The sequence below is a fragment of the Pezoporus occidentalis genome, unplaced genomic scaffold (assembly GCF_034315485.1).
Source record: "Pezoporus occidentalis ecotype Australia unplaced genomic scaffold, CSIRO_AGI_Poc_V1 ctg201, whole genome shotgun sequence".
Classification (NCBI taxonomy): Eukaryota; Metazoa; Chordata; class Aves; order Psittaciformes; family Psittacidae; genus Pezoporus; species Pezoporus occidentalis.
The window spans coordinates 547,829-562,162 of NW_026913868.1; the positions used below are offsets into that span (position 1 = coordinate 547,829).

At 44.9% G+C, this 14,334-nt stretch overlaps 1 protein-coding gene across 4 annotated transcripts in view; it reads right to left on the reverse strand.

The window, feature by feature from the left end:
* Positions 1-4,134: 4,134 nt before the first annotated feature.
* FZD3 (frizzled class receptor 3) overlaps positions 4,135-14,334 on the reverse strand; it is a 63,143-nt gene continuing 52,943 nt past the window's right edge. For all 4 annotated transcript variants that reach the window (XM_062618578.1, XM_062618575.1, XM_062618576.1 and 1 more), the window contains 3 exons: positions 7,815-7,963; positions 5,691-5,924; positions 4,135-4,560 (listed from right to left, as the gene is read on the reverse strand). In XM_062618578.1, the coding sequence (XP_062474562.1) occupies positions 4,347-4,560; positions 5,691-5,924; positions 7,815-7,963 (597 nt within the window). In that variant the 3' untranslated portion in view covers positions 4,135-4,346. The remainder of the gene's footprint in view (positions 4,561-5,690; positions 5,925-7,814; positions 7,964-14,334) is intronic.

The window sequence follows — 14,334 nt, forward strand, 5'->3', positions numbered from 1 at the left end:
TTATTAAAAACTTGCAAAGGTCCCAAACGAAAATGTGCACCTACTACAGTATAATCAGTTTGTACACTCACAGTTAAAGTGCTAAAAATTAAACAATACAAAACCGACACTTGACTACCATGGACGAGTCTACCAAGAGCTGCGGGCGAGTTGTCAGCTATGGCCAGGCGCTACCTCACGCTAACAGCCACATGCACCCACTACCTGCGGGTCTCATGGACATGAAAGCTTCTTCCTCTCCTGCTTGGGAGAGGATGGCATCACAACAGGATCACGAGCGCATCAAAGGAAAGCACTGGAAGTGGTGGTAGCACTGGTGTGTGCACCGAGTCCCCCAGCACAGGGACCTGCCAGCCCTTCGCAACAGGCAAAAGTGCCTTGAGCAAAACCAACTCCTGACCCGGTTATGGAAGTGGTACGCTGGGACAGGAGTTAAGTTTCACATTCAATCCGACATTCTGCTGCTCAAGGTGAACCTAGGGGTGTATCCCACCCTGCACTATGGTTTCTCAGTGCTGCCAGGGCTGCCCAGTCCCCACTGCTGTCTTTTTTGGGTTCCTCAGCCCCTCCAGAGCTGCAGAGTTGGCTCCCTGGAAGGGTCGGCATTGCCCCTTCTCACCCAGCTCTTCTTAGGGTCTTCCCAGCCCTTTCCAAAGGGTTTTCCCTCTCCATGCCAGAATAACTCGGCAGTGCTGCTGGATTTTGGCTGGAGCGACCTAGTGCAGCCCCCTGCTCACCACCCACTTTGGGTGCAGCTTGTACCTAAACCTTCCATACCAGCGCTTCTACTAAGCTTCCATACTAAGCTCTAAGAAGAGGCAGAGTGCTCGGGAGCGCAAATCATTGTACAAAAACAAGTGGCTTTTTGCTGCTGTTGGAATTTTTTACACTTTAAAACCACAAGCGCTACTGATCCAGCGTGAGGGTGGCTGCCAGAGAGAGCTTCTACGTGCAACAAGGCCGCATCTCTGATTCGGGATATTTCACTGAATGACGAGCACCATGAAGGGATGAAGAAAGAAGGAATAGCACGAACTCAGGGGAATCTGCTGTCAGTGGCCATCAGGCTGATGTGTGATCAGGCTAGCAGCTGAGTGCTAGCCAGCTCTGATATTGCCTGGAGAGGACAGCCAGACTCGCGGAGCAAAGCATGAGGTGCAACATGCTCGCAGTGGGATAAACCGGGAGATTCAGTTCCCTGGGAATGCTGGGAATAAGAAGCTGTGGATTTTATGGGAAGCTTTGATATTGCAATCTTGCAAAGCAGCATTTTGGGGCTTCGGTCGTCATGTGCATAGGATGGAGACACATTAACCTGCTGTTGGGACATGCTGGAGAATCTGGGCTATGTACAACTTCTCAGACGACTTTGGAGTGGGGAGGGTCAGGCTTTCACAGGGATAAAGCGCTACTGTTGATCACAAGGAGCATCTGTTCAGCTACAGGTACATCAGGTCAGCTGAAGTCCAAAGCATCCGGAGTGTTTCAGTAACTGCAGTGCTGCTGTTCTGAGCAGGGGTTGAAGCTCCAGGGGACAACAGATCTGTGGCGGTCCCAGAGACCAGGCAGCCTTGCTGGAGTTGTGGCCAGTTAGCAGTCGGTGCCAAGTGGAAAAGCACCCCAAAGTCACATAGAGGTGCCCCAGCTGGGCTGCATTCAAATGCGGACATGCTTCAGAGCCTCTGGGCATGATGGTTTGGGAGGTGAAGCCCTGTGAGTGCCCCAGCTGGGGAACAGCATTAGGACTGGTGTGATCTTACCCAGGAAACCTGAAACAGACATTGGGAATGGGTCTGAAATCCCAGGAAGGACTGCTCTGCACAGAGAGAGCATGGCATGCAAGCTCACGTGTTGAAGATAAAAGGCAGGGATCAGGATTACAGGAATAGGGAGGGCAAAAAACCCAGCCAGGACTCGAGTTCTACATTTTAACCACCTCTCCAGGGTGACAGGAGGCTACAGGATACACAAGCAAGGAACAGCTGAGATCCAGAAACAACATGGGAACCAAACCTCACAAATTAACATAATTTCAAGCAGGATATATTTCAAATCTCCAACATTCCCCTCCCTGACTCTAAACCATTCAAAGCATTGCCACAGTTTTAAAACCCCTGAAGTACTGGAAATTGAGCTGAGATGATCAACCTAAACCCTTGAGCTTATTTAGTTCAGTTATGGTACTGAACTCAGTACCATGAACTCAGCTGGTACTCAGCTACCGGCTCCTTTTGCAGATCGAGGTCCCTACAATTCTCACCCCTTTGAAGCAGCGGGTTATTCAGTAGAAGCTCAATCTGAAAATAAAGAAGGGTTCCACCTCTGGGGCTTCTGGGTAGTTTAAGTCACTCAAAAGACTTTTCATACCCATCTGCTTTCAAAGAGGTGATCCAGCGTATCCAGACAGTTATCCCACAGATGTCCCCCGGGGTGTTTGCTCAAAGCAGAGCCTGCTCTGCCCCGGGGTGGTTGGTACAGCCACTCCCTCCTTGGATTCACAATAAAGAGAGCACGGAGCTGTGGTTAAGCTTTGTTATCCCCTGTTGGGTTTGGTTTGTGCTTCTCCTTTGCAGCAAAAGCCTGGTAGAAGCGAAAGAGACGATACTGAGAAATGCATTTCTAAGACACGGTGATTCCCAGGGCAACCTGTGATTTCACAGGGTGCATGGTTCCATGCTGTGCTGTTGTGTCATCAGCTACAATTAAAACGTGTAATTGCAGCGTGGCTCCTCTTCTGCCGCTGGGGAAAGCCTCTGCAAGGAGCACACGGGTTGCTGCCCCAGTCCTGCCCTCAAGCCTGTGCCGTCGAAGTGCTTACGAAGGCTTTTCATGTTCCTCCAACAGGTCAGAAAGGGAATTATGTAAGGACAATGAAAAAACAGGGATTCATTTCCCAGCAATGATGTGTGGTAAGTACTGAGGTAGGTTTAAACGCAATTGGGGTTTCCTCATGCTGAATGCATCTTAGCAGTAGATGCTTCAGAAGATCTACTGCCCCCTCTGAAACACACCTTGGCTTTTGCCTGCAGCGTCAGCAGAGACTCGCTGTACCCCAACAGATTATTTACACACAGAAAAGCCCAAACTCAGACTTCTCTACTGCAAAGCTGTAGTAGGGAATGAAAAGAAAACAACCTACAGCTGAGGTCAGTTGTTATAACAAGGTCCCCAGCTGGGAAGGAGCCAACAGCTGATGGTGGATACCCATCTCCTCAAGTACGCTTCTAAGTATTGCATCCCACTCTTTCCCACCTGCAGGCAGCTTCTGCCTTGATGTCTCCCACCATTTCTAAATTCTTTCATAAATTCTGGCTCAGCACAAAGAGAATCCTCCCCCAAAATAGCCCTGATGGTGCAAGGAAAGTGGGCCACCCCTGACTGAACTCCTCCTGTTCATTCTGGCCTCAGCCCTCCTCACCCAGGTTATGGGGTCTGTAAACAGGTTTTGTTCTGTTTGTACATTCCTGTCTGGCCAACAAATCCAGCTTTTCTAGTATTTTTTTTTAAATAGATCAGGAACAGGCAATCTCAGCTTTTGTACATTACTCTAAAATATAAGTGGCCGACTATGATCTAGAGAACTGGGTTTAAAACAGATCTCTTCCTACAGAAACTGTAAACAAGTAGAAAATTTAAATAGTCTTTTGTAAAAAAGCAAGGACAATCCAAGTCATACAAAAATCACCCTTCCCTGCCTCACTATTCCCACCCTCCCCACCCCATCCCAACAACCGAGCCTGAACCGCTCTGGTACGATCCTCAGCCAAGATTCCGTTCCTTTCCTTCTCCAAAATGCTCATCCCCGTGTTGCATTTCCAGTGTGACCATTAGAAACACCTCTGGTCCACGCAGATATCCTTTACAGGGCATTTAGCATGCACCCCCTCCCCCTCGATGAAGACAAGGACGGGTGTTATCTAATCCAGGAGGTGCAGGAGGAATGCCTTCCATATTCAAGAGTTCCCTTACACCTGGGAAGGAAAAATCTCAGCGTGACCCTGCCAGTTTTCAAAGGAACACCTACCGACAGGCAGAGCCATCGGAAGCAGGGGGAGGCTTTTTCCAACAAAGACTAAGAAATTCAGCAACGGTGTCTGATGAGTAACAGTTATTGAATAAATAATTACAGGTAGGTTCAAAGGAGGCAACCAGCTTTTTACTCAATAATTCAAGATTGCTGAACACTAGCTCTGACTCAAGTACAAGAATGCTGGCTTCTACATGAAGAAGCTTCAGCTTCCTGGTGGACAAAATCAGCACCCAATGAGAGGCATGATAATACTGAGTGCCATGACACCGCTGAGTAGGGGACCACAACCCCAGCAGCTCTGTTCCTATCCAGCGGCTCAAGCGCTGGTGCCGTCCTCCTCAATAACGCGGTTCATGCTGGTCCCGTGTGTGATGTGTGTCATTGGGTTGCCGCTGAGATCCCTGATGCTGCTGTGACGTGACTGTTCGTTAAGCCGATGCGAACTGCTGTGCCTGGAATGATCAGTCAGTCGTGACATGCTGCCGTGAGGTAGTCTTTCTTCTACGCCTCTGTAGCTGCAGGGAGTGTACCTGATTTAGAACAAGAGAGGACAATTATTACTATTGTTACTGCCATAGTCATGAAAGAATGTACATAAATCTTGGTGCCTGTGCACGCACACGCACACGCACACAAATCCTCTGCTTTAGTGAAGAAAGTTGTGCTCTGAGTAGCTCAGCCATTTCACCAGTACAGCCCTGGGGCAAATTATTTCAACTCCTCATGCAGCTTGGATCTTACTACAGCACTATGTATAGTATTGATAATCAGGTGAGTAAAACACATGATGATAAAGTATGTTCTAAGCCTTAACTACACCTCAAGTTACAGTGGGTAACTTTTGTTACTGTTTTCTTCAGCAGGGCTAGGTCTATTTACAGAAACAAAATCAATTTACCCACACAGAAAAGCTGTCACAAGAATACCAAGCTGACTTGATCATAGAATCATAGAATGGTCTGTGTTGGACGGGACCTTAAAGCTCATCCAGTTGTAGCCCTTCCTGCCACGGGGAGGGACACTTCCACTAGACCAGGTTGCTCCAAGCCCCGTCCAAGCTGGCCTTGAACACTGCCAGGGATGGAGCAGCCACAGCTTCTCTGGGCAACCTGTGCCAGGGCCTCACCACCCTCACAGGGAAGAACTTCTGCCTAAGAGCTCATCTCAATCTCCCCTCTCTCAGGTTAAAGTCATTCCCCCTTGTCCTGTTCCTACAGGCCCCTGTCAAAAGCCCCTCTCCAGCTTTCTTGTTGGCCCCTTTAGGCACTGGAAGCTGCTCTAAGGTCTCCCTGGGGCCTTTCCTTCTCCAGGCTGAACAAGCCCAGCTCTCTCAGCCTGTCCCCATGGCAGAGGTGCTCCATCCATCCCTTTAGGACGGATCTGTTTTCCCACACACTCTAATGATGTACCACAGATCACTGCCTGTGCAGGAAAACCAGCATTGAACACATTCCCACCATGTAATTCATCAAGATTAGGGTTGCCTCTGAAAATATCAAGATGTTTTTTCTCTTTCCAACCCAGACATAGCAGGGAGAGGAAATGCAATCAGATAAAGTAAAGAGTAGCAGAACTTCCAGTTCTAGCAACGTGATGGCCAAACATCCAGCTGCAGAGGCTTGTCCAATTCTCTATGTGATCTGAAAGGGAAGAAATGTACCTGCCATCGCGTGAGCGGTGCAGGCTGCCATGGTAGCTGCTGACTTTGCTGTGGACGCTGCCTGCCTTGCTCCTCTGGTCGTCCATCATGGCCAGCTGGGTTGAGGAGGCGTGAGTCGAGGTGCCCTGGGTAGAAGTGCCTCTGGATTTCCGGATGATGGGGGTGTTGGGGTCTCTCAGAAGAGACTGAGCAAAGTCTGGCTCCTGCAGCACTTGACGACTCTCATTTACAACCCTGAACAAGACACACCATTTGAGCAGTTACCATTAATGACTGCAATACAAAAGTGATTGCAGTAATGGCGCTGTAACTATTTTATATTCCAGCTTGTCAAATAAGACCATTATTTACATTATAATGTCCCTATCTGCCTAATTCTGAAGCACGTCAACGTTTGGATATTTAAGTAAAGTTCATATTGAATCCTCCCCACTCCTGCATCTGATCCTCTAGCCTAGACATGTGGAGCAATTGTGGTGTATTTGCTTATGGCCTTAGTTTGTGAATATTGTTGCAAGAGAAATCCTTGGGCTAGTGCTGTGGCTCAGCTTGGTTGGATTACCCAGGAACTGCCTCTCAGGGAACATGGAAAGAAGCCACTTCCTCACTCAAATAAGCATTTAAAATCTGAATTAAAACTAGCAGCAGGAGGAGAACACCAAGTGACATTCAACATATACAATCACACATAACCGGCTGGCTGTAGCCCTTAGATCAGTGGTTACAGTCTCTGTTAGCCAAATCCCCATGCTGGGAAGGGCTGGCGGTGGGGCACACACTTGGCCACCCCACCATGGCATGATGAAAGGAGGTGTTATCACATCCTCGACATTCCTTTACTTTTTTTTATCTCTTTTCATGGGGAGGCCTTTTCCTCCCCTCTCATTCTCTACATTATTCTTTCATGTTCCATTTCCTCCACCTGGCAACCTCCTCCTCTTAATTTTCTTGCTCTCAGAGGATCACAGGCTACCTAAGGAGGGAGGTTTGTACCGGCTCTGCCTTTTACTATTCAAAGGGAAAAAAAAGGGGGATGTGGCTCCAGCCACACACTGCTGTGTATGGGAGCTCCTGGGCTGCCTAGGAGTATCAGTAGAGAGGATAGCATGCTAGGAGTCACCATGATAGCCAGGCCTGTAAAACAGCTTCCTCTGCCTTCACTGACTCCACTCCTGTCCTCTAACCACCAAGCAAGTATGTCACCGCTCTGTAAATCCTATCTAAACATATGCACATGCATTAAAACATATTAAGTTGTTGTTAATCCCCTGCATATCTTAGAAGGTGATCTTTGAATAAAAAATTTACTTCCATTTTGCATAAGGTAATTTCACTTTAATTTAACCTCAGCAGAGAGCCAGTCCTGCTAAAGATGGACGCGTCAAAGTCATGGAGTAGTCACTTAAAGGCTCATTGTATTTGTGGATCTATTTTGAAACATCTAGTTTTTAGATGTCAGTATTTAGAATTATGAAAACAGCTATTCAGGGCTATTACAATATCATAGAGATGATAGTCTCTAAATTTATGATTTATTTTTAGATAGTCTCTAAATTTATTTTAGACTTTAATCTAAATTCATTTCAACCTCAGAGAAGCTGTAAGATATTTTTATTATGATTTTTATCCAGCTGTGTTTTGGCACTAATGCATAAGGGAAGATTAAAAGCAGAGACAATTGCTTTTAACTGTGCTCATAGTGAAAAGAACCTAGGTTTAATTTAAATTTAAAGGTCTGATTCAGTTGACTACATTAGATAAGCATGCTTACAAATAAAACCTTTCAATTCCATCTCTCAGTACATGGCAAAGAAGTTCTAGTATTCAACTGAAACCTCATTCTTATTAAAAAATAGTTTGAAACCAGATGGAGCAATGCAGACTTGGTTCTGGAAACAAACAGTAATTATGGAAAAATAAGGGACAATTCTTCAGGGTGTTTTCTTGAGCTGTTGCTTGTCTTGTTCTTCCTTCCTCCATTTTGGATAGTGAGAGAATGCTAAGAAAGCTGCCCCCATCTATTCCTGTCTTCATCTTTGTGAAGAACTAACCAAAATGCTCTTCCAGGACTACAAGGGAAGAGATTATTTGCCAGTACTCACCCAGCTCTGTACCAATACTCACTCTTTTTTCCTGCGTCCATGGAAGAAACTAGCCCACTCAAAACAGGTCTTTTTGCTTCCAACCCAGAAGACAGAGGGTATCCCAACGACCAAAGCCATGAGATACTTCATGAGAAAGAGAATTAAATCTGGACGACTCATCTGAGTGACCTAGAGAATAAAAAAAAGGGAAAAGATTATACAAGCCATCACAGTTCCCTACTCTATCTATTAACTCATTTAAAACAACTGTTTCTGCCTTGAGCCAAAGTAAACATCAACAGGGTTCCTTTGTTCTGTGGTTCTTGGGAGCACGACCAAGTGTGTTGTACAGCCCACTGTTGAGTAAAACAAAAGGTTCAACTGCTGTGAGGTCTTGGCCTTTATTTGTATTTCTGGCCTTTTGTCTGTGCCCCGAATAATTGTGAAATATTTTCTAGTCTATACATTATAAAGACTTGTTTCTTTGATGGAATTAACCCATATAAAAGCAGATGCCACATGTGCTGTTTTGAAACATCCCAATGAAATGCTTCATGGGATGTTCAACACTGATCCTTTATTCCTTAGCGGAATTTCTTCAGTGGAGGGTTATACCTGTAGCTTCCCTCCCTCAGGAATTTGAGGCATCAACAAGGTATGACTGCCTGATTCTGAATGAGCCAGCAGAGCCCTTACATCTCTCCGTTTCTTCAGAGAGAGCAACCGAATTTGAAAACACTCATGAGATTATTTTCACAACCAGTTTGATATAGAAAGGGTTTGTGTGAAAAAGATGCACGGATGATACAAGGAAGGTCTGTAAGGTAGTTTTCAAGCAAACAGGCATCCAGACACTTCCTTGAATTGATAACCCAGCTCAAAAAGTGAACTTCAAGGACAGAGAACTTCAAGCACAAGCTGAAAGAAACCACTAACTTTTTATAAGGGAGCTGTACAGGACCTAACTTACTCTGGAGGCATTAACTCCTCTGTAAGCATTTTTGTGACACAGTCACACTGTGACTGTGGAAGACAATCTAGAGCTCTAGACTTGGGGTATAAGAAGAAGTTCTCTGCTTTTGATCACAGCTGAGGGAGAGCTGGTCAGAAAACCTAAATGAAGGATCAGTCAAAAGACTCAACACATTCAGCGACTGGAGAAGGCAATAAAACTGAGCACAGGAAGGCTGAGTCTGAAGGAATGGGTCTGCAAAGCACCTTGAAGAATTCTGTTATAACAGGGGGTGAGGGCTGAAAGGGATGGCACAAGAAAGGAGACAAGCAGGTAGTCTTGTAAGCAAAGAAAACAGAGAATGTGAATGATAAGCAGATGACATGAAAGGACAGAAGGCATGATGGCACAAGCAGAAGGCAGACCAGAAGGGAGGGAAGGAGATCCTGGAGCTGGGGACTCCTTGGTAAGGACTGACAGGCCTTTAACCAGAGTGGATCCAGAGCAGATGGGTCTTCTGCCCGAAAGGAGCATGGCTGAGAGCAGCAGATGTGAGGCAGAAAAGGAACCCGTCAGGCAAGGGGAAGACATCAGTGATTGTCTCATATCGTGACATGTTGACAGTATAGGGTTATCACTAGAATGGCATGAGGATGTGTAAAGCTAAGGCTGGAAAAAATGTTTAAACAAATGGAAGTTTGATTGATCTTCTGTTAAATTCTCCTGATCCCAACAGAAATAAAGTAATAGGATAACAAAAGATCCACAGATGGCTCAAGGATTACTACGGCAGGAGGTTTTGGGGCTGTTTAATCATGGGGAAATGCTCATGAAATGAAGACTCTTTCCAACAAGGACTAACTGCAGCAACAGCTCTGAGGCTACTGGTGAGGCAGCTGATAAAACCCATTATACTTAAGAAAGTGATCTGAACATCCACCGGCCTGTTTGAAACAGAATATCAAACAAGCTGTTTCAAGCCAGGGAAACATTGCTCTGTAAGTTACGAGTGAGACTGAAATACTTTGTACAGTTCTGTGAATTCAGTTTAAATTCATCTTCCTGGAAAGCAGAGGGATATAGAGAAGGGCTGAGAGGATGACAGGGATTGCCTGTCTTGCAAGAAGCTTGTCTGGCTGACAAAGACTCAAAGGTGTGAAAAAAATAATTGCTATATAACAAGAAATATCTAAGCACTGAAATGTGGCAAAAAAAAACAACACCCAAACCCTCTTAGGAGTATTTAAGCTAAGCAACAGGAAAGAAATACGACTGTATAAGCTGTGAAAAATGCTATCCTTACAGACGGATTTTCAGACAAAAGTTGCGGGGGTGGGCACCTTTTAAGGCTGAGTGTTAACAGCTTATGAAAGATGCTGGCAGTGACAGACAGAGCTTCCCTCTGATCCCATGAGCTTATATTAATGCAGAAACATATATATAATCTCCTACATCAACATCAAGAACCACTTTTTTCCCCCAAACTGAAAATCTGAATTCAATAATTCCCCTTTACTCTGCTCTGGTGAGACCCTCCCTGTAGTCCTGCGTCCACTTCTTGGCCCCAACACAACAGGGATGTGGAGCTGTTGGAATGATTCCAGAGGGCATGAAGATGCTCTGAGGGCTGGACCACCTCTGCTACAGAGACAGGCTGAGAGAGCTGGGCTTGTTCAGCCTGGAGAAGAGAAGGCTCTGGGGAGACCTTAGAGCAGCTCCCAGTGCCTAAAGGGGCTGATAAGAAAGCTGGAGAGGGGCTTTTGACAAAGGCCTGTAGGACAAGGGGGAATGGCTTTAACCTGGCAGAGGGGAGATTGAAATGAGATCTTAGGCAGAAGTTCTTCCCTGTGAGGGTGCTGAGGCCCTGGCACAGGTTGCCCAGAGAAGCTGTGGCTGCCCCATCCCTGGCAGTGTTCAAGGCCAGGTTGGACAGGGCTTGGAGCAACCTGGTCTAGTGGAAGGTGTCCCTGCCTTAAAGATGAGCTTTAAGATCCCTTCCGACATAAGCCATTCCATGATTCTATGAACTACATGTCCATCTTTCAATCAAATGTAGAAACATAATAAGCATTATTATGTGTCTTACAGCTCAGTTTTATATGGGGTGGGATCAAGGCTCTCCCCATGATGATGAGGCAATTCTTTCCTCAGCACTTGTTTAATGTGCTGTCCATCAACATTTGTCCCAGGAAAACTACTGATGTTGAAGGGTCTTTGACAACACTCCACACTGTCCTATGCTTGCAACCATTTAATCATGCACAACGAGTCTGAAGGCTTTCTGGGCGGTTTTGTAGTCAACCAGTGAGATTTCACTCAAGAGAAGAAAAATTATTAACCATTATCCAATAAAAAATTACCCAGTGAAATTAAGCTCTCAAAAATTAACCTTATTATCTCATTTCATAATGTGCAAATGTGGCATTACGTGGAATAAATGGTGAAATTTATTGCTTCTTAATGAAGGTAATATTCAGGTAAAGTTTTATATTTACATACAGTGCTTGTCTGCTGGGCCAAGTCTCCCCTGGCATAACTACCAGCCTGAAGGTACTGATTCTTGCATGAAGACTCAAACAACAGTGCTAGCAGTAAAGCTCTCATTTGCTCACTGTACTATAGGCCACCATTATTTTATTGACTCAGGCATATTGCTCTATGTTAGAGCCAACAGAAATCAGGTGCTGTGATGTGTATTATTGCCCATCATGAATATATTACAAATCCCTATTGCTCTGAGTAAATTATATTATTTCCATAAAGATATTATAGTAAATCACTTGATATTGAAACTTCTGGCTCAACATATTCATGCTGGGTGCTATAAATAATTCCAAGCAGAAATTAAAACAAATTCCAAGCAAAAATTAAAATAAATATACACAGCAAATACTTTCATGTGAAAGGAAGAACATCCTACCTTTGGCAAAGCAAGTTATTAAAGATCATTACATACATTTCTTGAAAATAAGCCTCTTTGCACAAAGCAATTCCAGTAGGAACACACATTAGACTCTGATCATTAACACTGAAGTGACTGCACCTGTTTTAAACAACATACATCCACGGATTATGAGACTTCTATAATAATTAACACAGCAAAATGAAAACATGAAATGACTATTCCAGGCTTATAGAACTGCAGATACCAGGTGTTTAAAGCCCCCAAGCCCATTTCAAAGCAGCATAGCTCTCACGAAACTCCAGCCCCTAAACGATGCTATTTTCTGTCATTAGGACAGAGAACGGGTTGCATGGTTTTTAAAAGCAGTAAAACAACACAAATGCTCACTCAAAACTTAAATCCAGGGGATTTTCACTTTTGATATACTGCCCAGCTATTGTTCTTGAGTGAACCTAAGAAGGATGTGGAGCTGTTGGAATGAGTCCAGAGGAGGCCACAAAGATGCTCCAAGGGCTGGAGCACCTCTGCTATGGAGACAGGCTGGGAGAGCTGGGCTTGTTCAGCCTGGAGAAGAGAGGGTTCCGTAGAGACCATAGAGCAGCTTCCAGTGCCTAAAGAGGCTGACAAGGAGGCTGGAGAGAGGTTTCTGACAAGGGCCTGTAGGGACAGGACAAGGGGGAATGGCTTTAACCTGACAGAGGGGAGATTGAGATGAGATTTTAGGAAGAAGTTCTTCTCTGTGAGCGTGGTGAGGCCCTGGCACAGGGTGCCCAGAGAAGCTTTGGCTGCCCCATCCCTGGCAGTGTTCAAGCCAGGCTGGACAGGGCTTGGAGCAACCTGGTCTGGTGGAAGCTGTTGCTCCTCATGGGGACTTTAGATGAGCTTTAAGGTCCCTTCCAACCCAAACCAGTCTATGATTCCATGTCTAAAATAGGAGACACAACTCTTGGGTAAACTTACACCATTGATACAGTTTGCTACAAATATCAAAGTTTCTTAAACAAACATCCCCAAATCTGAATTACTGACATAACTGAAAGCAGGAAAAGAAAGTGAAGCACAGTTACTAAGAATTTAAAATATATTTTAATCTCTTATTTTTCTACAAGACCCTTGAGAGCTGCTGACTTACACTGAGCTCCCTGGAACTACACACAACATATACTGTAATAACAAGGGCTGACAATCACTAGCATGAACTCTCTGTGCAGAATTCCCTCTTCTTTTACAGAGCTACAAAGATAGCAAAGCACTGCTAATAGTTATTATGTTGTAGTTTACTCAGGAGATAGATTTCATACTCTTAGTTGCACAAGAAAAAAGGTTGTTAAGAAATACAGTCCCTTACTGTTTGTGCTTTGGTAAGTGCATGGAATGTAGCTTCTGAAGCTACAGTTAAAGATTTAAGAGGTGAGTTTTTTTTCACATAGTAACTCACTACATCCCCATACACTGCCTGTAGAGGTGCAGGACATCCTCACGCCCTCCCCCAGTGGTTTAAACACTGAAGGAGTTTTAGATACTCAACTTTCAAAGCAGGGATCTAAAGGGATATTTGATCACAAAATACCTGTTGCAACTGCAGCACCATCCAGCTTACCCTAGTTGTCTGTTCTTGGACATCAGTGTTAACTGCAGGTTATGCATTTCAGTGATTTCCCTTGAAATTAGTTCTGCATGAGCATTAACTTCAACTTTCAGCTTTGTCCTGCAAGTAATCCAAGTTGTGAAATGCTAATAAAAAGTCCCAATGTGCATCTGAAAATAGAGCGTGAACTCTGTTTCTGCTATAAAATAGCAGCTCTAAAAGACTATTACTTCTTTGGCACACAGAGAGAGAAACAGGAATCCCATTAGAAAAGTGATTCCTTCAATATTACAGATTGAGTTCCAGTGCAGATGCAGCCAATGAGGAAGAAAACCTCTTAAAACTAATACTACCATTTAGGCCTCAACGGTCACATTATCAGCTGAAACCATAAATATGAACATCTACTAAGTTATTTAATGCAGTCGTTTCATCTGTTTCACACTTGGCACCGTTGCCAGACTCTTCTTCACATCTGTTAACGTCAGTGTTCCCTTCCTTATCAGGTATCAAAGCCTTTCAAAGCATCTCTTACATTGGCAAGCCACTGACTCAAATCTAAAGACATGGCAGATCTCCCCTGGGCCTTAAAAAACTTGGATAATACCTTTCTCTCTAGATAAAAGCCTGTCTTGCAAGCACACTGGTCTGCTCTGGACATCAAGTGCTGCCTTTCCATGAGGACAGTGTCAAAGAAACCCAGACCAGACAGCAGCCAGTGGCAATGTTCTTCAAGATGAGAACCTCTATTAGAGGAAAGATAATACTGGTGGTGATTCTTCATTTTCCTCCGTACCCGATCACTTTCCCAGAGATGCAAGACGGGCTCGTGCACTCCAGCAACATGAGAACTTGGCAATTTAGTGAAGCCGGCACGAAGCACCATTGTTCTTGAGCTAGTTCATCGCACATTTGGCTGGACCTGCTGCAAAGGCAGCTCAGCATGAAGATGTGATTGGAAAGACTTGACAGGCTCCATGCAGACAACCGTGTGAACACTAGAGTGCATGGATCTGAGTCCCTGAACTGAATTTGTCTTGCTGTGCAGCTCCAGGGCTTCAGGGGCATTCAGTTAACAAGAAAAAGTAGGCTACGAGATGTAGATGCAGGGGTTT